Source organism: Melanerpes formicivorus, unplaced genomic scaffold (genome assembly GCF_026170545.1).
Source record: "Melanerpes formicivorus ecotype bairdi unplaced genomic scaffold, bMelFor1.0.p_v2 SCAF_46, whole genome shotgun sequence".
Classification (NCBI taxonomy): domain Eukaryota; kingdom Metazoa; phylum Chordata; class Aves; order Piciformes; family Picidae; genus Melanerpes; species Melanerpes formicivorus.
In genome coordinates, this window is record NW_027142398.1 from 414529 (window position 1) to 436269 (window position 21741).

The following is a 21741-nucleotide window of genomic DNA, read 5'->3' on the forward strand; positions in this document are numbered from 1 at the left end:
ATTATTATTATTATCATCATTACAAAACCCTACGCCCCACCTCTTGAGATATATTACAGCAATCTCCCTCAAAGTGTGGTTCCATGTCCCAATGTATAAGAAGTGGTACTTTAAAAAAGTAGACCAAGTAGAAATGGCAGTGATTACTCCCCACTAATTATTATTAATCATTATTATTAATCCTCTTCTCCCCTCTCCCCCCCCCCCCCTCCCTCCCCCCCCCCCCCCCGCTTCCACATTCTGTTCAGTATGAAAACAAACCAACAGAAAGGTAAAGCAATAAAAAAATGCTGAGTTCCAAAGCCAAAACAAAAACAAAAGATGAGCTTCAGTCTACAATCTTGCTCTGCACCTTTGGTTCTGAACATGGGAAAGCAAAGAAATAGAAAGGGGGAAGGAGAAGAGAAGAGAAGAGAAGAGAACCACCCCCCCCCCCCCCAAAAAACAACCCCAAACATCAGAGTCCTTGGCCAAGGGGGAAAAGGTTTTGTCACCCTGTTGCCCAGCATGGGTTTGTCCCCATTGGGTTTTGTCTTCATGATGCAAACCTCAACGTTCCAGGGATTGTCAGCAGAGCTGGGGTTGCACAGGTGACAAGGCTGGAGCACCCTCCCCCCCCACCACCGAGGGGTAAGGATATGTGGGTGTGGGAGGAGGTGAAAAGGCAGAAATGGTGATGTGCTGCTCTTGGCTTCAAGCCAGAGCTAGAGGAAAACAGCAGAGAGAAGGCCCAAACAAAAAAAGGAAGAAAGGAAGAGGAGCCCTACACCAAATGTGTGGAAACCACCACAAAAGATGCATCTCCCTCCAACCCTGATCAACCTCAGTGCCCTCAGAGCTGCTCCAGCTCCTCAGGCACCTCCAAAAAACACGAAGGAAATTCTCCTCGCTCACGACTCAGCTACTGCACTTAAAACCACGACATGAACTGGGGCTGGGAAGGAGCAGGGTCACAAAAATCAGGATTGAAATGGCCAAAACTACCCAAGCAACTGCTAGGAGACACACAGACATGAAGGGGAAAAAAATCCTGCTTAAAGCTGAGTGTGCAGCTGTGCATGGGGGTGCAGCAGAGGGGGAGGTGACCAAAGGTCAGACCCATGCACAGCTGCAGGAAAAGACCACGACAGGAGAACACCACAGGTGTAGGTGGGAAGATCCCAACAGGAGCTCCCAGCTACTGGTTTTTTTCCCCCCTCTGCAATGAGATGGGACAATCAATGTCAGAAAAAACATGCCAATAAAAATGCAGAAAACAAAGGCCAATGATGGTTTGGGTTAAATTTGGCACAACAGAAAGTCCAGTTGGGATCTTGCCTGGTTGGGTTCCAGCGGGTGAGTAACTCAGGGCTGGCTGAGGAGCTCAAGACTCCAACAAGCACTGGGGAGAGGGGAGGCAGGGACCTGCGTGAGGTTTGGCTAGCCACGTGCTGCTCGCTTCAGCAGCTCCCCTTGGCTCCCCCCATCACCACCCAGCAGCAGCTTCTCCCACCTCACTCACTCCTGGCCCTCTGGACTCTACATTTCATCTCCTGCCAGCTCCTCAGCGAGACACATTCAGGAAGCAGCCAGGCAGGCTGGTTTGGCACAGCGCAGGGTACTCGGAGGAGTGCCGAGAACTGCTGGCAACAGCATCCCCCAGCCAGGGGGGCGGCGCTCGGGATGCTGCTCTCTGCCACCACGGAGGGGTGTGGAGGACGAGGCGGGGACCAGGCAGCCCCAGGCCTTACAGGTAGGTGGAGGGGAGGAAGGGGTGGTCCCCCCGCACGCGGCTCATGTGGCTCATGGCGCGGTCGTAGGCCACCTGCACCGACTTGCGGATGCTGCTCTTGCGACCTTCCATCATCTTCAGCTTGTCCACAGTGTCGTCCACACCCAGGGGGTAGACCTTGTCCCGTGGAAGCCACTGCCTGCAACAGGAAGGAGTCACTCACAGCATGGAATCAGGAAGAGAATCGTGGGGTGCAGGGCTGCAGGAAGGGCTGAGGGAGCTGCGGCTGTGCGGCCCGAGGGGAGACCTTCTGGCTCTCCACAGCTCCCTGGGAGGTGGCTGGAGCAAGGTGTGGGTTGGTCTCTGCTCCCCAGGATCAGGTAACAGAATGAGAGGAAATGGCCTGAAATTGTGCCAGGGGAGGGTTAGGTTGGAGAGGAGGAAAAATTTGTTTGCTGCAAGAGTGGCCATGGCCAAGCTAAAGAGTCCAACCCCTTCCTGGCTACCAGCACCCTTCAGGTGGTTGTAGAGAGAATGAGCTCTCCCCTGAGCCTCCTCTTCCCCAGGCTAAGCAACCCCAGCTCCCTCAGCCTCTCCTCACAGGGCTGTGCTCAAGGCCTCTCCCCAGCCTTGTTGCCCTTCTCTGGGCATGCTCAAGTGTCTCAATGTCCTTCCTAAACTGAGGGGCTCAGAACTTCACCCCATAATGCCCTGCTCCCCTATAAAACACCAGCCAGGGGGCCTCACTTCCTCCTTCTTCCCTTGCTGCTGCCTAGCTAAATGGCATGAGCTGCCTCCCCTGGGCCTGCCCAGGCCCAAGGCTGGGTTGGGGTGGGGAAAGAGCCCTGGGGAAGGGAGGGGGGGTTGGGTGTACCCCCAGGTGGGGGTGGGATGTTCTTGGGTATGTTTTGGGATCTCTCTCCTCTGTCACAGTGCTTGTGGTTTTCTGTAAAACTGCCATTGGCTTTTTTTCCCCATTTAAACTTTCCACCATTTCTGCAATCTGTTTTGTCTGAGTCTGTCTTTTGCCTGTGGTGGGAGAATTGGTCTCTCAACCTACCACAGCTAACTCCATTCCTGAGCAGGTGTCATGCCCTTAGGGGAGGAGGAGCAGGCTGCCTTCCCCAGTCAGACTCTTCTTGTCTGCTGCACATCTAACTCCTCCAGGTCACAGCTAACACCATCACCATAATCCAGCAGCCAAGATGCTGCTAACCATTCCCTCACTGCCAGAGCACCCAGCACAGGACCTGCCTCTCTGCACACACTCACCAGGTTCTCTTGTTGTCAAAGAAAAGGACAAGGAAGAGCTTTTCTTCTGCCTCTGTCTGCCTCTGCTCCCCCAGCTTCAACACATCCATAGGTGGGACTGGGATGGGGACTCCATTGTGGAGCAAACCCTCACGTGGCATCTTGGGATCAATTATCTAGAGAGAGAGAGAAAGGAGATTTCAGCACCAACCCTCAAGGAGCACCTTCTGTAACCTCTTCTCTCAGTCTATTCCAGCTAGACAAGGCAAACTCCTTGGGATGGGGAAAGCAGCATTCCTGGCAATTCTGAAAGGATGTTCCTGTCCTTGAGGCTCCCCGTGAGGAAGGGGAGTCAGTCAGCACCCGAGGTTAAAAAAGGGAAAGGTCCTGAGTGTGTGGTGCTGTGGGTTCATAGATTCATGGAATGGGTTGGAAAGGACCTTAAGGAGCAGCTATTGCATGATTTGAGAACTTTCCCTTCTGTGTCTGCTTATGCTGCACACTGGTACTGTGCTGTGGGAGCAGGCTGAGAGCAGCAGGGTACTTACCAAGGCAGGGTAGGAGGGATAACCACGGCACTTAGCCCACACCAGCTCCAAGGGCTCCAGCTCAGCTTGACTCTCAAAGGCCATCAGGAGAGTCCTGCCTAAGGGAGAGATGAAGCAAGGCTTAGGAGAGTGAGTACAAGCAAGGTGGTTGTGCTGAAACCAGAAATCACAGAGTCAGCTGCCCCAGGCATGCAGGCCTGCATCATCCCAGTAGCAATCAGCTACACCAGGTGAGCTGCTGCTGTGCTTGAAACATCCTGGCAGTGTTTCTGGTTTAATTTGTCAACCTCTGTGCTTCTGCAGTTCATCCAGTCCAACCCCCCTGCTAAAGCAGGGCACCCACAGCAGCTGCCCAGGGTCACAATGCCCAGCTGGGTTTGGAAGCTCTCCAAAGAAGGAGACTCCACAACCTCTCTGGGCAGCCTGCTCCAGGCCTGCAGCACCCTCACACCAAAGAAGTTTCTCCTCCTGTTCAGGTGGAATCTTCTGGGTTCCAGTTTGTGCCCACTGCCCCTTGCCCTGTCCCTGGGCTGCCACCCAAGGAGAACAGAGTGAAAGCCAAAGTGAAAGCAGAAGTGTTTGATGCCACAACCCACACTGGTAACAAGCAAAGGCAGGTGAGCAGCCTGCTGAGAAACCTGGGTAGGCTGTGCAGGACTGGCTCCTGGTGGGTACTGAGATCTGTTAGCCCTGGTTCAGGTAGGTATGGTGAGACCAGAGCAGAGTGTCCCCCAGAGCAGGGCTGCTCTGCAGCTCTTCTCACCTGAGCTGCTGTGGTCGGAGTCTCCGTTCACCCCTTCCAAGAGGGGCACCCGGGACAGAGCAGGCTTCCCGCGGCTGCGCTTGGGAGGCATCAAACCACTGCCAGAGAAGATGGGAGACTGGGGGTTAGGAGAACACAGACTGCCCTGGGAAGCAAAGCCAAGTAAATGGATTCCTCAGGGCTGCTTAAAATACTGCAGAAGGGCTGCACAGGGCACCCCTGCCATGAAGAGAGCACTGAATACCTGAAGGAACCCAGCAAAGACTTCATGCTGGAGAGCAAACACAACACAGACTCTATTAACCCATCTCACACAGAACCCCAGCGTGGTGGGGGGTGGAAGGCACCTCTGGAGACCATCCAGTCCAACCCCCCTGCTAAAGCAGGGCACCACCAGCAGCTTGTCCAGGGTCACAATGGCCAGCTGGGTTTGGAAGCTCTGCAGAGGAGACTCCACAACCTCTCTGGGCAGCCTGCTCCAGGCCTCCAGCACCCTCACACCAAAGAACTTTCTCCTCCTGGTTGGGTGGAACCTCCTGGGTTCCAGGTTTGTGCCCATTGCCCCTTGTCCCATCCCAGGGCAACACCACCAAGGGTCTGGCCCCAGCCTCTAGTGCCCCCACCCTTTAGCTCTTGCTGAACATTGCTCAGCTCCCCTCTGGGGCTGCTCTTCTCCAGGCTCTCAGCCCCAGAGCTCTCAGCTTTTGCTCCTCACAGAGCTGCTCCAGGCCCCTCAGTATCTTCATAGCTTCTGCTGGAGCCTCTCCAGTAGTTCCCTGACTGCTGAACATCCTTTGACCTCACTGTAGAATCACAGCACTGTTTCAGTTGGAAAAGACCTTTAAGCTCATCAAGCCCAACCACGACTACAAACACTTCCAAACCTGCACCATCTCCACCTCAAGCAATCAGTTTTCCACTTCCTGTAATTCTTCCTTGATTTTTTTTTCCCTCCCTTACAACCTTCTACTAACCAGCCCCTCCTGAGTGGAGAAGAAAAGCAGCAAACAGAGCTGTTCCTAAAGAGAGTAATTGTCCAAGTCCCCCAAGAGAGAGCAGCTTGGGCTTCACTCCTCGTTTAGTGGGTGGCACACAGCCCTAATGTCATTTTTGCTCTGGGAATTGCTTGCAATTATTGTAATCAGCACTTACATCTTCAAAGTGCTCCACAAACATCACCTGACAAGGCCCCCCCACTCCTCTCTCAGTTCAGATTTGTCTCCCTCACTTACAGGTGGGGAAATGGAGGCAAATATGGTGGGGCCAGAAGGGCAGGACATGGTTTGAAGGCGAGTTGCCAGTTCCTGGTCCTGCTCTGACAGCATCCTTGCCTCAGGAAGGATTTCTGCATGACTCAAGGGCCCTTGCTCAGTTGACACCACAACTCTGTGTGAGTCCAACCCTCTCTTATTTTTGCTCCCATGCAGCCCCTTGCTTTCCCACAGTTTACTGCAGCAGCTTCTTGTGCATGGGGTCATGGTGGTATCCAGGTAGTAGAAAAGGCAATGACTGAGCAGAAGATCAGAGAATCCCAGGCTGGTTTGGGTGGGAAGGGACCTTTCAAGCTCATCCAGTCCAACCCCCTGCAGTCAGCAGGGATCTCTGCAACTAGAGCAGGGTGCTCACAGCCTCAGACAACCTGACATGGAACAGTTCCAGGGATGGGGCATCTCCCACCTCTCTGTGGGCAACCTGGGCCAGGGTTTTGCCATCCTCAGTGGAAAAACTTTCTTCCCTCTAGTCTGAATCTGCCTCTTTCAGTTTCAAACCACTACCCCTTGTCCTGTCACAGCAGGCCCTGCTCAATAGTCTGTCCCCAGCTACCTGATCAGCCCCAACCATTCTCTGACTCTTCCAAGGCTGATGCCAAGCCATGCCTCTCAGCACCACATCTCTGAGACTTTTGAACATCTCCAGGGAAGGGGATTCAGCTACCTCCCTGGGCAGCCTGTTCCAGTGTTTGAGAACCCTTTCAGTGGAGAAGGATCTTCTGATACCCAGCCTAAACCTCCCCTGGCACAACTTGAGGGTGCTTCACCCTGTCACTTGTTTTTTGTGCAGGGTCAACACACAAAGTCAGAAGTCACTAAAGTCAAACAATAAGCCCAGGTAGATAATCCAGACACAGAAGGTGTTCTGGGGAAGTTCTGCATGGGGTACTTACCTGCAGGCTTCAAACACCAGTCCACCTGCCAGGCCAGAGCTGCACTCAGAGTCAGAGCCACTCTCAGTGTGCTTCACGAAGCCATTGGTGACCCCTGCCAAGGAGAAAACGGGAATCAGCCCAACACAGCAGCAGCAACACACAGAGCTGCTGCCAAGGCTCAGGTAAGGTCATGGTCACACAACTGCCAGCCACAAAGATGCTGAGTACCTCAGCCAGAGAGGGAAATGCCACACAGAGCTCTCCAGACTCAGCAGCAACCCAAAGGTGATGAAGAGAAGCTATTTCTACCCCAACAGATGAAAAATTGGGCTGCCTCTGAAGAGGCAGCACTGGAGAGGTGCCCAGGGATGTTACAGAAGAGCTCCACTCAGCACCCAGCTTGCTGGAAGACCCAGAGGCCAGGAAATGAACCACTTGCTCATCTGGCTTCCAGTCTGTTTGGAAAGGACATGGAGACTGCATGCTGACTGCCAGGGACTTCTCTCTGCCTCAGCCTGGGCTGGGCTCTCAAGCTGGTCCCTGCCCATGGGAACAGGCCCAGGAAAGCAGAGCTCACTCAGTCACAGGTAGTGCCAGATGATGTGGAGAGACTCCAGACTCTTTGGAAAAGCCATTTGTGTCTCCTTTAACCTGTCCTGGTAAGTTAATCCTCACATTCAAGTCCTTTCCTTCCATTCTCTGTTTGTTGGCCACTTTCTAACAGCCAAACATCTTCAAGATAATATTTGAGGTGTGGGCTCTCAGCCTTTCCTCCTTACAGAGATGCTTCAGGCCCCTCAGCATCTGAACTGTCTCCAGTAGTCCCTTGTCTCTCTTGAACTGGGGAGCCCAGGACTGGACCCAGTACTGCAGATGTGGCCTGACTAGGGCAGAGTGGAGGTGGAGGAGAACCTCCCTCGACGTGTTGGCCACACTCTTCCTGATGCACTCCAGTAGTCTGGATGCAGATGTCTTTGCTCAGCCCAAGAGTTTCCCTCAGCCCCACCTCGAAGACTCCAAGGGTACATAACAGAAACAGGAATTACCTCTCTGCCCTGCCTGCCTGGGGGACTTCTCTCCATCGCCGTCACCGCAGGCCCTGCTCTGTGTCCTCTTCCGCGCGGGGCGCTCGGCAGCGGAGCGGGCAGAGGTACGCTGCCCACTCTGCCCACGGTCCTCCCCGTTCTCCAGGGAGCAGTCCAGGCCCCTCTGCAGCTTCACCCCATTCTTAGCCTTTTTGAAGAGCACAGATGTCCTGCGGCCCACGCCGCCCAGGCAGGGGCTGTCGGGGCTGTCAGGGGGCGGCAGGGCCAGGCCGTTGAGGCCCCTGTCGCTGAGCAGGCGCTGGAAGGCTTCGCTCTCCCGCTCCAGGGCCTGCTTCTCAAAGAGCTCCCTGTCCGACACCATCCTCTTCTGCAGCTGATTCAGGGACTTGCTTTCACTGATGGGTTTGAGCTTTGGAGGGTCCTGCAGAGAGTCCAGCTCTGAGAGGGAAGGTGCAGGTCCTGTGGGCTCCAGGGTTGGAGGATGTGGGGGCTTGGTGTCATCTGCTAGAGGAATAAAGAATCCACTTGAGTGTTTTAGAGTGAGTGCAAAGAGTCCTACCAGCCATCAACATCTGCCACCTCTCACCTTTCTCCCCTTCCTCATCCCCTTCCCTCGATGTCTTCTCCAGTCCCTCTTCCCATGGCACAGGCTCCCCATTGGGCAGGGTCTTGCTCTGCTGCTGGGCCAGCCTCTGCCGGACAGAGTTGATCTCGCGCCTCAGTAGCCGGATGCGCCGCGTGCGGGCGCCGCTGGACCTCATGCTGCTCACCAAGTCCAGCTTCTCCAGCAGCTCCTTCAGCTGGGCCTCCAAGGAAAGGTGAGCACGGTTCTCCGGGAGGAGGATGTTATCCACTGCAGCAAAAGAGTGCAGCATGAAGGGAAGGAGTAAAGTTTCTGCATCTGAGAGCACTGCCACGCCTCGCCCCACTGCTGCCATGCAGGAACCAACTGCCTTAGTGTGGGGATTTAGGAATTGCTAAGAGCAGATGGGAGAGGTAATGCCAGAGCACTTCTACAAATACAGGCTGAACAAACTGGGGTTGTTCAGCCTGCAGATGAGAAGGCACTAGGGAGACCTTGGAGCTGCATTCCAAGATCTGAAGGGGACATAGAGGAAGGCTGGGCAGGGCTGTTTAGAAGGGTCTTTGATGACAGAATGAGGGACAATGGCTTGAAACTGGAGCAGGGGAGATAAGAGTTTGGACATCAGGAGGATGTTCTGCACAATGAGAGTGGTGAAATACTGGAACAGGGTGTCCAGGGATGTGGGTGAGGCCCCATCCCTGGAGACACTCAAGATCAGACTTAATGTGGCTCTGGCCAGCCTGCTCTAGTTGGGAATGTCCCTGCTGAACGCAGGGGGATTGGACAAGATGGCCTTAGAGGGTCCTTTCCAACCCCATTCCCATACCCTGACCGGCAGCTGGGAGCTCCATGCCCGCTGGTTGCCGAGCTCAGCACAAAGACAGACAGTTAAGAGGCGCCTGAAAGCGAAGAGGAGCTGCTCAGCACTCACCATCCTCCCAAGAAAAGCGGTAAAAGTCCTTGGTTTTGGGTGACTCAGGCAGGTGAAGCCCCACAGCAGGGTCAAAGCCGATGCTTGCAGCCTGCCGCCGTGCATGGCGCAGGACGGCTCCCCCCAGGTCCCTGAGGCGGACAGCTGCTCGGTGGAAAATCGTTTCTTTAGCATTATACCTCATGCAGTTGGCAACTATAAGGTTAAAGTCTTCCTCAAACTCATCCAACGTTCGGTACAGGTGGGACTCCAGCTTCCGCCTCATGGTGGAAAAATCCATTGGGTTGGAAATGAATTCCAGGTAATCTGGAACCTAAACATATAAAACCTGTACAATTACAAACACCATTTACCAGCCCAGCACCAGCACCTGGCTGCCCCTTCCACCAGCAAGGGGCACTGCGCTCCTGTGCCACCCGGGCAAGGCAGACACGGTGTGGAGATGCGGTGCTGAGGGACAGGGTTTAACGGTGGCCTTGGCAGTGCTGGGTTAATGGTTGGACTTGATGAGCTGCTCTGGCGAGACCTCACCTGCAGTGCTGTGTCCAGCTATGGGATACTCAACACAAGAGGGGCATGGACCTGCTGGAGCAGGTCCAGAGGAGGGGCATGAAGATGATCAGAGGGCTGGAGAACCTCCCCTATGGGGACAGGCTGAAAGAATCGGGGCTGTTCAGCCTGCACATGAGAAGGCTCTAGGGAGAGCTTAGAGCTGCATTTCAATATCTGAAGGGGACCTACAGGAAGGCTGGGCAGGGGCTGCCTGCAAGGCTTGTAGCAACAGGACAAAGGGCAAACTGGAGCAAGGGAGATTTAGGTTGGACATCAGGAGAAAGTTCTGCACAATGAGAGTGGTAAAATACTGGATCAGGCTGCCCAGCGATGTGGTTGAGGGAGGCCTCATCCCTGGAGACATTCAAGATCAGACTTGATGTGGCACCTGGGCAGCCTGATCTAGTTGGAGGTGTCCCTGCTGACCGCAGGGGCACTGGACAAGATGAGCTTTGAGGCTCCCTTCCAACCTGATACAATCTGGAAAACTTGGAGGTCTTTTCCAGCCCTTATGATCCTGGCTCTGCAGACATTTCTTGTCTGAGATGTGTTGAAGCTTCCAGAACACAAACACCCTTTCTTGGCCCAGGACACCCACACTGTGAGGCCTCTCTGAGATGTTCTTTAACCCACCAGCATCTTGGGACAAGGTGGTTTGTGCTTCCAGGGTTATGAGAGCACATGAGCTGCTGCCCAGCAATACCTCATCTACAGCCCATCAGACACCTCTAGGAAGAAGACTTGCCTCGTTCAGGTTCACAGGCTCTGCAAAGATCTGGGCAGCATCCTTCTCCTGCAGCAGGTCCAGCGTGGTGCGCAGAAGGACGTTGAAAGGGGTCAGCTGTAGCTCCATAGCAGCCTGCTGAACCTTGACCTGGGGACAGGATGAGCACAGTTATCAAGGACAGGATATTTGAGAGGTGTCTCCCTCCAGTTTCTCCTGAATCATCAGCCCAGCTCCGACACCTCCGGTCTGACACCACCGGCCTGGTAGACTCACTGCTGGTAGACTCTGGGACGTGGTTTAATTGTCATGGTGGTGGTGGGTAGGTGGTTGGATTCAATGGTCTTAGAGGTCTTTCCCAACCAAAACAACTCTATGATTCTTGCATGAGAACAAAGCTGGAGGCATCAACCTGACAGGCAGAGCTGAACTCACCTGCTCCCGTTTGAGCTTCTCCCTCTTGCGGATCAGCTCGACCAGCAGCCGTGCCCGCTCCAGGTCGTGCCGCAGCTTCTGCCAGTACTTCAGCTCCTCCTTCACTGCACTGGTCTTCTCATCCTGTTCCTTCTGCAAGGTAGAGCAGTGGGGTGAGATAAAACAAGAACTGCCTTTCCTCCTCTTTCTAGGTATGAAGTACTCTCAGCCTTCCTCCTGTCTCCTTGCCTCTCGTCCAGCCTGTTCCCCAACACTTAGCTGTCTGACAGCCCTAACGTCAGCCTCACTGGATTCCACCCTTCCTGTGAAGCTAAATCCCACGCTCTGGGAGCTCACTTCAGCATGTGCTCATTTATACCCTCCCTGCTTTCACATCCAGGTTCATTACAGAGGCTGGAAAATTCTTCTGTTGGCTGCTGTGCACCAAAGAGGCAGCCCAAAGAGCCTGCAGTACAACGGGAACAGCACAGCAGAGAAGAGCTATTCCTGTCCTCTTTACACCCAACAAGAAACAGAGCCCTGGAAAGAGATTTGCCAAAACACAAAGGAGCAGCCAACGCTGAGAGATGAGCCCACACCTTCCAAGGCACAATTCAGTGGCTTTGTAAAGCAAATCCTGCCTCTCCTCAATCTGCAGCTTTTTACATGGGTTTGAGGGTACAACTGAAGAGCAAACACTCCCACACGACTGCCAAGAGAGGGCAACTGCTCCACAGGCCCCCAGTGGGTTTTATTTATTGGATGTTTGTTTTTAAGAGGTTACTCCTGGTAAATTGCCAACTTAAGACACCAAGGAAATGCTGAACCTCTCCAAGCTCCAGGCTGGGGAATGGGAAGTAAGTAGTTTTTCTACTGATCACACAGAGCAGGCCTCATGCAAACCAAAAGCCTAGAAACTCCTCCAAGTGCAGGCAGAAGCCAAGTGCACAAGGTGCACAGCACCTCCTGATAGCCTGCAGTAGAGGGTAGAGTCAAACTGCTTCATTACTTCATCAACTACTTCTTGTCCCAAAGCAGGGCTCCCTAACAGCACTGAGATCAAATGACTCTGGACACCAGCTCAGGGGAGGAGGCAAAGGAGTGCAGAGCTGATGGTTATGTCTAAACTTCCACATGAATGTGCATGGGAGGGTCAGGAGTTGAGGAAGCTGCAGGAAGAATGACCCAAACTGGAATGTGGGCAGGACTCTGGAGCTAACACCCATTTTTTGAGGAGGGGACCTCTAATCACTCGTGAGGAGTGTGGTTTTATGATTCATCTAAAAGATCAGCTCACCAAAGGCCCATCACATCATTGCACACTCCTGACTCAGGGGACAAACTCTTAACCTGCTGGTCCCTCAACACCAGTTCCAGTGACACAAGGGACATCCCTCTGACTCAGCTCTCCAGGACTCAGCACACCAAGGGGAGACCAAAAGAGACTTTGAGCAGGTCACTCTGATCCTTAAATCCTCACTCCCCTTCCCAGCCATGCATCAAGCACATCTCCTTCTGGAATGCAAGCTCTCCATTCTCCCAGAGAGGTTCAGCTGGGCCCCAAGTACCTGCTCAGCATTCCTCTGGGACTGGAGGTGGGAGTGCAGGCGCCGGATCAGGGGCACCCCGTTCCGTGCCTGCCGCTTCAGCAGCCAGTAGTTGTGGAGCCTCTGCATGAACTGGTTCTTCCTCTGCAGGGAGAGGCCACTGCAGATTTTGTTCAGCCTGAAGGAAGCAGAAAGATGTCATGGAGCCAACTGCAAATCCTGACTCTGCAGACTCTCATCAGGGTTCAGTCACAGAATGCCAGCTTGGAAGGGACCCCAAGGATCACCTGGTCCAACCTTTCTAGGGGATGGTGTAGTTGAAATGAGCTGGTCCAGCATCCTGTCAAGCTGAGTCTGACAACTGAGGAGTGTAGGAGAATGCACTGCTCCCCCTGGGAGATGATTCCATTGTCTGACTGCTCTAATGAAGCTTTGTGGTGTTGTGTCAACGCTCTGAGCCACACATGCAGCTGGCACAGCCTGGGGTCTGCCCCCCATGAAGCCATATGTGCCTCCCTAGGTTAACAGCAGCTTGGCTGGGGCTTCTCCCCAGGCACTTGCCACAGCATGGTCATTGTGCTCAACCACCAATTCAGCTCCCAGCCTTGATTTCAAAACTACTTTCAGTGTCAAGAACTTTCCTGGGGGTCACTTAAATCTGATGTTATTAAGCTGGAGCCTGGGATACTAACTTGACAGGAGTGTAAGAGTAATGCATCATCTGTTCTAACCTTTTCAAACCATGTCTTAGACCTGTGCCTTATCAGTACTTTTCCAAAGCTTATCTCTTCAAATCCCAGTGACATCACCACACTTCCTGAGGCACCCAAGATTCAGCACTACCTAGTTCTGATGAGGAAGAGCTGGGAAAAAACTAATCCACTGCCAAATTCAAAGCTGCCTGCAGCACTGACAGGTCTGCCATGCTCTGTAATTAAAGGAGGAATTAAGAAATGAGGAGATTAATTAAAAACCAAAATAATAGCAGGATTACCCTCATCTGCCTGCCAAGCTGGAAGGCCTGAAGTGTTTTAAAAACACCTTCAGAGCCATCTGTGTGAATTCAGGTGGTAGATGGGTGTTTGCTGGTAGGGACCAAGCAGCAGTATGGGATGGCTGCTCAGCAGGGCAGGGAAACCGGAGGGGGCCAGCAATGCTCCTGTGGAAGAACCCTGGTGAGAGCGATGCTGCAGAGCACTCTGAACACAGCTATCACCGGGTCTTGGCTCTTCAGTTTCCAAGGTCAACAGCAAGAGGGACTGAGCCCTCAAAACAGACCCTGTCTAGCTCCTGCCCCCAACCTGCACAACCCACCTGTAAGAGGGGATTTGTGTGACTGTCACCATGGGCGCAGACGAACGCCCGCTGGTCACATCCCCAGGCTCCTTTTTGATCTTCTGCTTCAACTTCACCTGGTTCTTTTTCAGAGATCCTTTGGGAGGGCAAGAAATTGCTTCCTCTTCTTTCTCCTCCTTCACAGTGGCCAACTGTCCCTCAGCAGCAGCAGCTGAAGAGCCTTTCCTCACCGTGCCGGGTGGGGAATGACTGCCACAGTAGGCAGTCTTGCGCACGGTGAACGTGGTGCCGTTGATGCTGGTCTCCCTCATGGGTTCAATCTTCATGAAGAGCCCAGCCCTCTGGGCACAGGTGACGTGGAAGGCAGTGTAACAGTTCACCTTGTGGCACTGGATAGCAGCTCCCATGCCCTTCTGCTTGCAGATGTAGCAGGTGAGCTTCCACCGAGCTGGGGGGATGTTATTTATCCCTTCAATGGGCTCCAGGAACACAGTGTTGGCGAAGCAGACCTCCGGGATCCAGATGGCACAAACCACGTGAGCCCAGCGGCCGTCGCTGGTCTGCTTGAAGGCTCCACCTTTGTTTGGGCAAAGGACACAGTCCACAGGGCGAGAAGGGGACTGCAAGCAGCAGCGGCAAAGCCACTGCCCCTCAGGGATGTAGGGCACGCCGTAGCACTCCTGGTGCACAGCCAGGTTGCAGATGTCGCAGAAGAGGATGACGTTGCTGTTGTGGCACTCGTCATCCATGCAGACGCAGCAGAAGGCGTCCTCGTCGATAAGGGACTGCTGAGCGCCGCTGTTGCGGCTCTCCAGGTACGATTCCTTCTCCAACCGATCCACCAGCAGCTCAAAGGTGTCTGCAGAAACCGTCCCATAGCCATCGTCCCTTCTCTTCTCGTTGACCATTTCCAGCCATGCCAGATCCTCTTCATCCATGTCATACTCCACCTCAACATCGAGGTCCTCAGGAGGCTTCTCGATGTACCGGTAGTAAGCGGCAGGGAGAGGAGCAGCTTCTGGCTGGCTGAAGGAGTCCACCAGGCGGAACTTGGGCTGGGGTAAGTGTAAGGATATCCCTGGTGCACGTTTGGAGCAGGACTCCTTCTTCTTGCTTTTGGAAGGTGTTTTCCTGGATTTGGAAGGGAAGAGGGGCTGCTCGCTGTTCTCCTTGTTGCTGTTGCACTCTGTGATGTCCTGGGCTGTCAGCTCATCCTCGGTGATGATTTTCAGGGGGTCGTAGATGCTGATGCGGTGCAGCCGTCCATCGATGTCCACCTCCACGATGCGCTGGGCCTGGGCGTAGGTCAGCGTCTCCCGAGTGGGGGAGCACTTGAGGCTGTAGGGCGAGGGACAGCGTCTGCCCTCCAAGGCCTGCCGGGACCTCCGCCGAGGCTTCCTCATCGCTGCGGCCCAGGGACCCTGCAACAGAGCAGGGCAGAGGCAGCGTCAGCCACGGACACCAGCGAGGAGCAGCCACGATGCAAGAACTCACTCGGTGCTGCAACACAGAAGTGTTTCTACTGGAGACTCCAGCAACTGCAGGCTTGCTGAGGCCTCCTCAACTTCCAAGATCATAGAAGCACAGAGCTGTTTAGGTTGGAGAAGATCTCTGAGATCATCCAGCCCAACCAGCAAGCCAGCACCACCATGGCCACTAAACCATGGCCCCAAGTGCCCTGGCCACACCTTGCCTGAACCCCTCCAGGGATGGGGATTCCACCACCTTCCTGGGCAGCCTGTTCCAATCCCTGACCACCCTTGTAGCAAAGAAATTGTTCCTGATCTCCAACCTAAACCTCCCCTGGCACAATGATACTGGTTCTATCGACCCCATCTCACAATATGCTATCAGAGCACCCTCCAGCCTTCTCTATTTGCATGTCAGAAGATGCAGACATCCCCAAACCACCAGATGAGAAGAGCTCAAATTAATCTTAAGTAAACTACCAAGTTCCCCCAAAATTCAAACAGCACTTTTCACATCTGCTGGCACCATTCACACACAAACTGCACTTGAGTTCTTTCACCTCTGGCTTTTCTTCTGTATCCCAAACAGCCCACCAAATGTGCTGGATGTTTCTCAGGCAGACAGGAAAGCACCTCCCCTGTCCTCTGAATGTAGTTCCCATTTTTTTTTTGCCAGTTCTACATAAGCTCCTCCAAGTTTCCCACCTCAGGGCTGCCACCACCACCACCACATCTTCCTCTCCCACACTGCAGATGCAAATAGAGTGATGGAAAATCATCCTCCAAGCTGTGCTTCTCTTTCTCTCACAGATGCAGCTTTTCCTTACACCCCTCTCCAGACAGCGTGCATTGAGCACACCATGTCCTTCCCAACATCCAAACCAGGCCACAAAATCCCAAAGAGAAGCAGAGGATGAACAGAGCAATGTAGTGGCTGCTGGATCGTAGAATCACAGAATGGCAGGGCTTGGAAGGGTCCCCCAAAGATCACTGAGTGCAACACTCTGTCAAAGCAGGATCACCAAGGACATGTCCAGATAGGTCTTGAAAGTCTCTAAAGAGACTCCACAACCTCTGTGGGAAGCCTACTGCAGGGTTCCAGCACTCTCACACCAAAAAAGTTTCTCCTCCTGCGCAGGTGGAACCTCCTGGGTTGCAGTTTGTGCCCCTTGCCCTTTGTCCTGTCACTAGGTACCACTGGAAAGAGCCTGGGCCTTTCTTCTTGATCCCCTCTCAGGCTGCTCTTCTCCAGACTAAACAGCCCCAGGGCTCTCAGCCTTTCCTCAACAGACAGATGTTCCAGTCCCTTCATCATCCTCGTAGCCTCCATTAGATACTCTCTGGTTTATCCCTGACCTTCTGGAACTGCAGAGCCCAGAACTGGACATCAAACATCCACCCCTTCTGCTCCTCGGTGGGATCCATGAGGAAGCAAAGGGGAATGAGCATGGGAACAAGCAGCAGGGCCCTAGGGTGCACTTACAAGCTCAGCATTAGCTCCTCTGAAGCCACAATCCACGTTCAGGCACCTAAGCTGGTTCTGCATTGAGGGTCCACAGGGGTATGAGAAGAAAAGCAGCAGGGCAGCTTCTAGCCTGAAAAGGTATTTGCTCAGAGCCTTAATGAAGAGCCCAAGCCAGCTCTGCCCTCACAAACTGCTAATCAGCAGCACAGATAATGATTTGAGAGCCAGCCCCTGACATTAAGGAGGTGCCCGTCTAGGGGCAGTGGAGCAGAAGCCTGGAACTGGTGAGATGAGCTCGGGGAGGACAGAGACAGGCAGCAGCAGCCTGGCACCTGAGGGCAAAGGAGGGAGGCAGCAAAGAGGGAAAGCAGAGGAGGCCAAGTGAGTAATGCAAGTGAGAAGGACAGTGTCAGAGATGGGAATGTGAGTTGTGGGAAGGAATGGGCTGAGGCTGTGACAAGCTGGAGAGGAGACAAAGAAAAGCAAATGTAAAATCTCCATGAGCAGATAAGTCAGCCCAGGGCTTATCTGTTGCTACACAGAGGCCTGAGCCAGCACCTCACCCTTGTTTAGAGCAGCCCACGCTTTCAGCCCATCTGTGTGGCACCCACAGACAAGAAAACCCACTACAAACCCACAGTTTGTACTTGGCTGTTGTGTTATTTCTGCTCTGGGAAGGACACAGCTCCACAGATCTGCAAGTCAGAGCAAGCAGCACCTCACAGGCCCCACAAGAAGACCCAAGTTTTTCCCCAGAAAGATGTCCCAAACCCCAGGAGCAACAAGTTTCAGCTCGAAGTACCGGCTTTGTGAGCCACAGGGCTAAGCCACAACACAACCTGTGTCCTAAGAAACAGAACAAGCTTTGGGAAGCTTCCAAACCCTCCTTTGCATCCACAGACATCAGCTGCAGGTGCCAGTTCCATCCCACAAGGATGGAGCCTGCAGGGCACAACTTCATTTCAGACCACAATTTCCTCCCAGGTGTGACCAATTTGAGGACCTTTGCCTTAGAACTCTAATTAGCCACTTGATCAGCAGACTGCAGAGACTCAGTTGCTGAGCTTCATTCAGCAGGCAAAGGAAAAAAAAAAAGAAGGAATTTTAAAATGAAGATCTCAAAGCAACTTGGTCTTCAAACAAACTAGAAAACCTCTTACAATTCAGGTGGGCTGTGGGCAGAGAAGATAACAGAGGAGAAAAGATATCTAAGCAGAAAAGATTGTGGAGGATAAAGTAATCAGCATGAGCTGAGCACACCCAATTAATAGTGCCCAAGAAAAATGAGGCTGGGAGTGCTGAAGGATGAGGAATTGCAGGGAAGCAAGCAAGCACCCCAAGGGTTATTTATTTCACCTGCTGAAGGGAAAGCCAAGGGGATGGCATTCCTCTTGCCTTAGTGAAACAATCAGTAGGTTGTCTAAAGGAATCACCCAAAGCGGGTTTCCACCACAGCAACCAACTGCCACAAACCATCTGCAGAACACACAACGACTTAGTGCTTCAGGAAATCACCTGAAACAGCACAGAAACTGCTGCCAAGGAGAGCCGAGTGCCTGGGGTAAAAAATGCACCTGGAAATTGAGAGAGACACAGCTACCCACCTCCAAAATACCTTGAAATGAACGCAGACAGGCCGAGCTGAACGCTCTGACCTTGTCTGCAACAACAAAAAACTTCTCAGCAGTAATCTAGGATTGTGCCTGGCACACTTGAAAACATCTACCCAGCCAGGGATAAACCAGAATCCCTCTGCAAACAGCCCCTGTGCGTGCTGGAACGCTGAGCAGACCTGACTTTGGAAGGGTTAAATGATACTGCGGCCCATGGTGACTCTGACTCGCCGCGGACAAAGGCTGCTGATGTGAAAGCAGAAAGTTCAAACACTTGTCCCACAGCCACAGTGTGCTCAAGGCTTTCCAAAATCCTCCCATCGTCCATTTCCGTCGGGGATTGAGCCAGGAGCACGGGGTGAGGTTCCTAGAGAGCACAACCGAGGAAACAGCCTGGCTACAAGACACAAAGCCACCAGGGATCAACTGATCTCTACTCCAGAAGCTGACTCAGGAGAAGTTCAGTTCTTCCGAGCAGCATCTTTCATACCTGTGGACCAAAGACACCTGAGGGGCTGTAAAAGGTGACCAAGAGGAAGCAACTCGACCAGGTGACTTACATTTCTTATAAGGGGGTGAAAGCTCCACCAAAAAGAACCTGAAGATATCCTCACATGGAGCAGCATCGGAGTGCAGGCCCCTGTGGTACACAGAGCCTGGGAAATCCAGCACAAGGGCTAAACACTGCCTGTGACATGCCCCCAAGCAATACTGTATTGGCCATCTGCAAGGGCTGGAGGACCCTCTCACACTGCAGACCTCAGCCTCCCTCCTGTGCCAGTCCTTCTTGCCAGCCTTCCCACACTGAACCATCAAGGATTTTCTATCCAGTGCTGAATCTCTGCTGACCTGCAGAGGACACAAAGAAGGAGCTCAAGGCAGTGCTGCTGGGGGAGTTCCCTGGCCCTTTCCAGCACGGTTTGGAGATCACAGTGAGGAGCTAGGTTCCTTGGTGATACAGACCTTCAGTGATCTGGAGCAAGGACACTGCCACCTGGATCTTGGTGGGCAGCAGCAGATCAGAACAGCTTTGCTCTTGCTCCACTCCAGTGCCCCAAGATTACTGACAGTGGCTACAAGTAAAATGTTTGGGGTTCAGTGTCACCAAAAACTCACCAGGACACCAAGTCAAACACAAGGTCTGGAGATGCTCCTTCTCAGTGCTGTCCCACACTGGCACCCACACAGCTATGGGCTACTTGTTGCTGCTTGCTGTGATTTCAAACCCCTCCCTGCACCATGGGGAGCAGACACTGAGGTAGCTATTCAAGAAATGCGTCCATAAAACCAAAGCAACAGATCCCAGAGGAAAGAAACAGCCTGGGACAGTCACAGCTTCCTTCTCCCCTTTCTTGGCCAACTAGAATGCTGGCTGAAGGTCCTGCTGCCTTGTCCCTCCATATTCCAGCCCCATCCATGCTTGCCACAAACCTCTATTCCCCACAAACCCCTGCCAAGGGCCTGTGCTCCTCATGCCCACACCGATGCCTACAATGTGGAGCACTGGTACTCAGCAGATGCCCTGCAGAGCATGGCACACAAGTTTTTTATCAACCCCCCCTGCAACCAAGTCCAGCTGATGAGCGATGCACCAGGCTGCAAGGGCTGGCTGTGAGACACTGCCTTGAGCTGAGGACAATATTTAAGGTGAAGTCTGGCCTCAGCAGTGCTGAGAGAGAACATGAACAGTGTCATGAGCAGTGTCGGACCTCAGCAGCAACGCTCTGAGAAAACCATGACATGTCATGAGTGGTGTCTGACCTCAGCAGCAACGCTCTGAGAAAACCGTGACATGTCATGAGGTGGTCTGACCTCAGCAGCAATGCTCTGAGGGAACTATGACATGTCATGAGGTGGTCTGACCTCAGCAGCAATGCTCTGAGAAAACCATGACATGTCATGAGTTGGTCTGACCTCAGCAGCAATGCTCTGAGGGAACTATGACATGTCATGAGGTGGTCTGACCTCAGCAGCAATGCTCTGAGAAAACCATGACATGTCATGAGCGGTGTCTGACCTCAGCAGCAACGCTCTGAGAAAACCATGACATGTAATGAGGTGGTCTGACCTCAGCAGCAATGCTCTGAGGGAACCACGACACGCCATAAGCTGCGCCAGGCGCCAACCGGGAGCTCCCTCTGGAGCTCTCCTGCGCAGCTAAGGCCACGGGATCCCCCTAGGGAGCCCCAGACGCACCCAGTGAAGGAGGTCAGGACCCAGCAAACACCCGGGCAAAAACAAAGCCACACCCGTGGGAAAAGACGACGCGGAGGCTGCCTGCGACGAAGGTGCCAGCGATGAGCCCGCCCTCAGCCCCCAGCTCTGCCCGGGCGGGCCCACACCGCCCCCGGGAGCGGAACAAGTCCCCAAGGAGAGCGGGGACCCGGGCGGGCCGAACGCGTAGCACCGCCAGGACCCTATTGGCTGCCGCCGCCATCCATCGCAGCCCCACCACCAATAGCAAAGCAAGGTGCCGCGAGCCTAAGGAGGGGCGCGCTCGGCCCCCCCTGGGCCAATAGGGTGGGAGAAGGTGGGCGGGGCGCCCGCCGACGCTGCGAGGAAGGGGGAGCCAAGATGGCGGCAAGGGGGGGGCCGGGCTGACACGGTGCTTCCCGTTCCCCTTCTGCAGGAGCTTCTCCGCCGCCACCCGTTTCTCGGCCAGGGGTTGCGGGGCCGCTCTCGCCGCTCGGGGATGGAGCGGGGGTCTGCAGGCTGTAGCGCACCCGCCTCGCTCGGCTCCTTCCCGCCCGCCCGGTCACCTTCCCGCGACCCCGGCGCGGGGGTGTGTGAGGGAGGAGAGACCCCCCCTGAGGGAAGGGTGTCGCGGCCTCCCGCGCAGCGCTTTACCTGGGCCGCCTCAGCGCGCCGCCGCCGCCGTGGCGGTCTCCACCGTTGCCGCCGCCTTCTTTTTTTGGGGGGGGGATTTTTTTTAAATTTTTTTTCCCCCTCTTTTTTTTTTTTTTTCTTTCTTTTTTTTTTTTTTTTTCCTCTTTAAATGCTCTCTTTCCGCCGCCCCCTCCCCTCCCCCCTGGGGCGGACGGGCTCACCCAGCCGGCGGCGGGAGGGGAGGGCACAAGATGTCGGCTCCGTCCTCTCCGGCTACCGCCGCCTTCTTCAGCGCCGCCTCCTCATGTTGCCGCTGCCGCCGCTGCCGCTCCAGCCCCGGTGCCGCTTCGCCCCCCACCACCCTCACCCTCCCCCCCCCCCCCCGCCCCCCCCTCCCTCCCTCCCTCCCCCGGGCCCCGCTCGCTCCAGCGCCCCCGCCGCTCCCGGTGCCGTGTGGAGGGGAAGGGAAGGGGAGGAGGGGGAGCAGGGGACGCAGGCACAAGATGGAAGCGGCGGCGGCAGGGGCGGCGTAGCCCGGCCGGGCGGCGAGGAGAGGCGGCAGCAGCCGGCGGGCAGGCGGGGGAGGGGGCTGCCGAGCTTCGCTCCCCCCCAGGGCGGGCAGGGACCGCCCGCCCCTCCATGGTCCTTTCCCACCCCCGGGCCGAGCCGAGCGGGAGGCCCCCGGGGGCTGCGGGGCGGTGGGAGGGAGGGAGGGAGGGAGGGAGGGGGTGTCCTTGGCCTTGTGGCTCTCGGTGAGGTGCTCCCGCCGGTGCCCGGCGAGGCGGAGCGCAGCGGCTGTCCCGGCCCCCGCTGCCGGCTCCTCGGCGCTGGGGTTTGCCTAGGGGTGCAGTCG

The 21741-nt window shown here is 54.7% G+C and overlaps 1 protein-coding gene across 2 annotated transcripts; it reads right to left on the reverse strand.

Moving 5' to 3' along the window:
- Positions 1–229: 229 nt before the first annotated feature.
- Positions 230–21260, reverse strand: BRPF3 (bromodomain and PHD finger containing 3). Of its 2 annotated transcripts, none has more exons than XM_068159484.1 (13): positions 20910–21260; positions 13534–14936; positions 12241–12397; positions 10694–10825; positions 10280–10408; positions 8983–9295; positions 8052–8318; positions 7466–7966; positions 6438–6531; positions 4274–4371; positions 3511–3608; positions 2984–3138; positions 230–1910 (listed from the first exon to the last, which is right to left on the reverse strand). In XM_068159484.1, exons 2-13 carry the CDS (start codon positions 14916–14918, stop codon positions 1727–1729), a joined length of 3513 nt encoding a protein of 1170 aa, XP_068015585.1. In that variant the 5' UTR covers positions 14919–14936; positions 20910–21260; the 3' UTR covers positions 230–1726. The 2 variants fall into 2 exon arrangements, with proteins under 2 accessions (XP_068015585.1, XP_068015584.1); XM_068159483.1 differs by having other exon boundaries at positions 7466–7969.
- Positions 21261–21741: the final 481 nt, after the last annotated feature.

What these genes read in the sequence shown, in the direction of transcription:
- BRPF3 (XM_068159483.1), bottom strand. Translation starts at nt 14,918, where the DNA reads ATGAGGAAGCCTCGGCGGAGGTCCCGGCAGGCCTTGGAGGGCAGACGC. An exon ending in CAGGCAGGCAGGGCAGAGAG is followed by an intron (nt 6,532 to 7,465) that starts GTAATTCCTGTT and finishes TCTCCTTGGCAG; the next exon opens with GGGTCACCAATGGCTTCGTG. An exon ending in CTCCGACCACAGCAGCTCAG is followed by an intron (nt 3,609 to 4,273) that starts GTGAGAAGAGCT and finishes TCTCTCCCTTAG; the next exon opens with GCAGGACTCTCCTGATGGCC.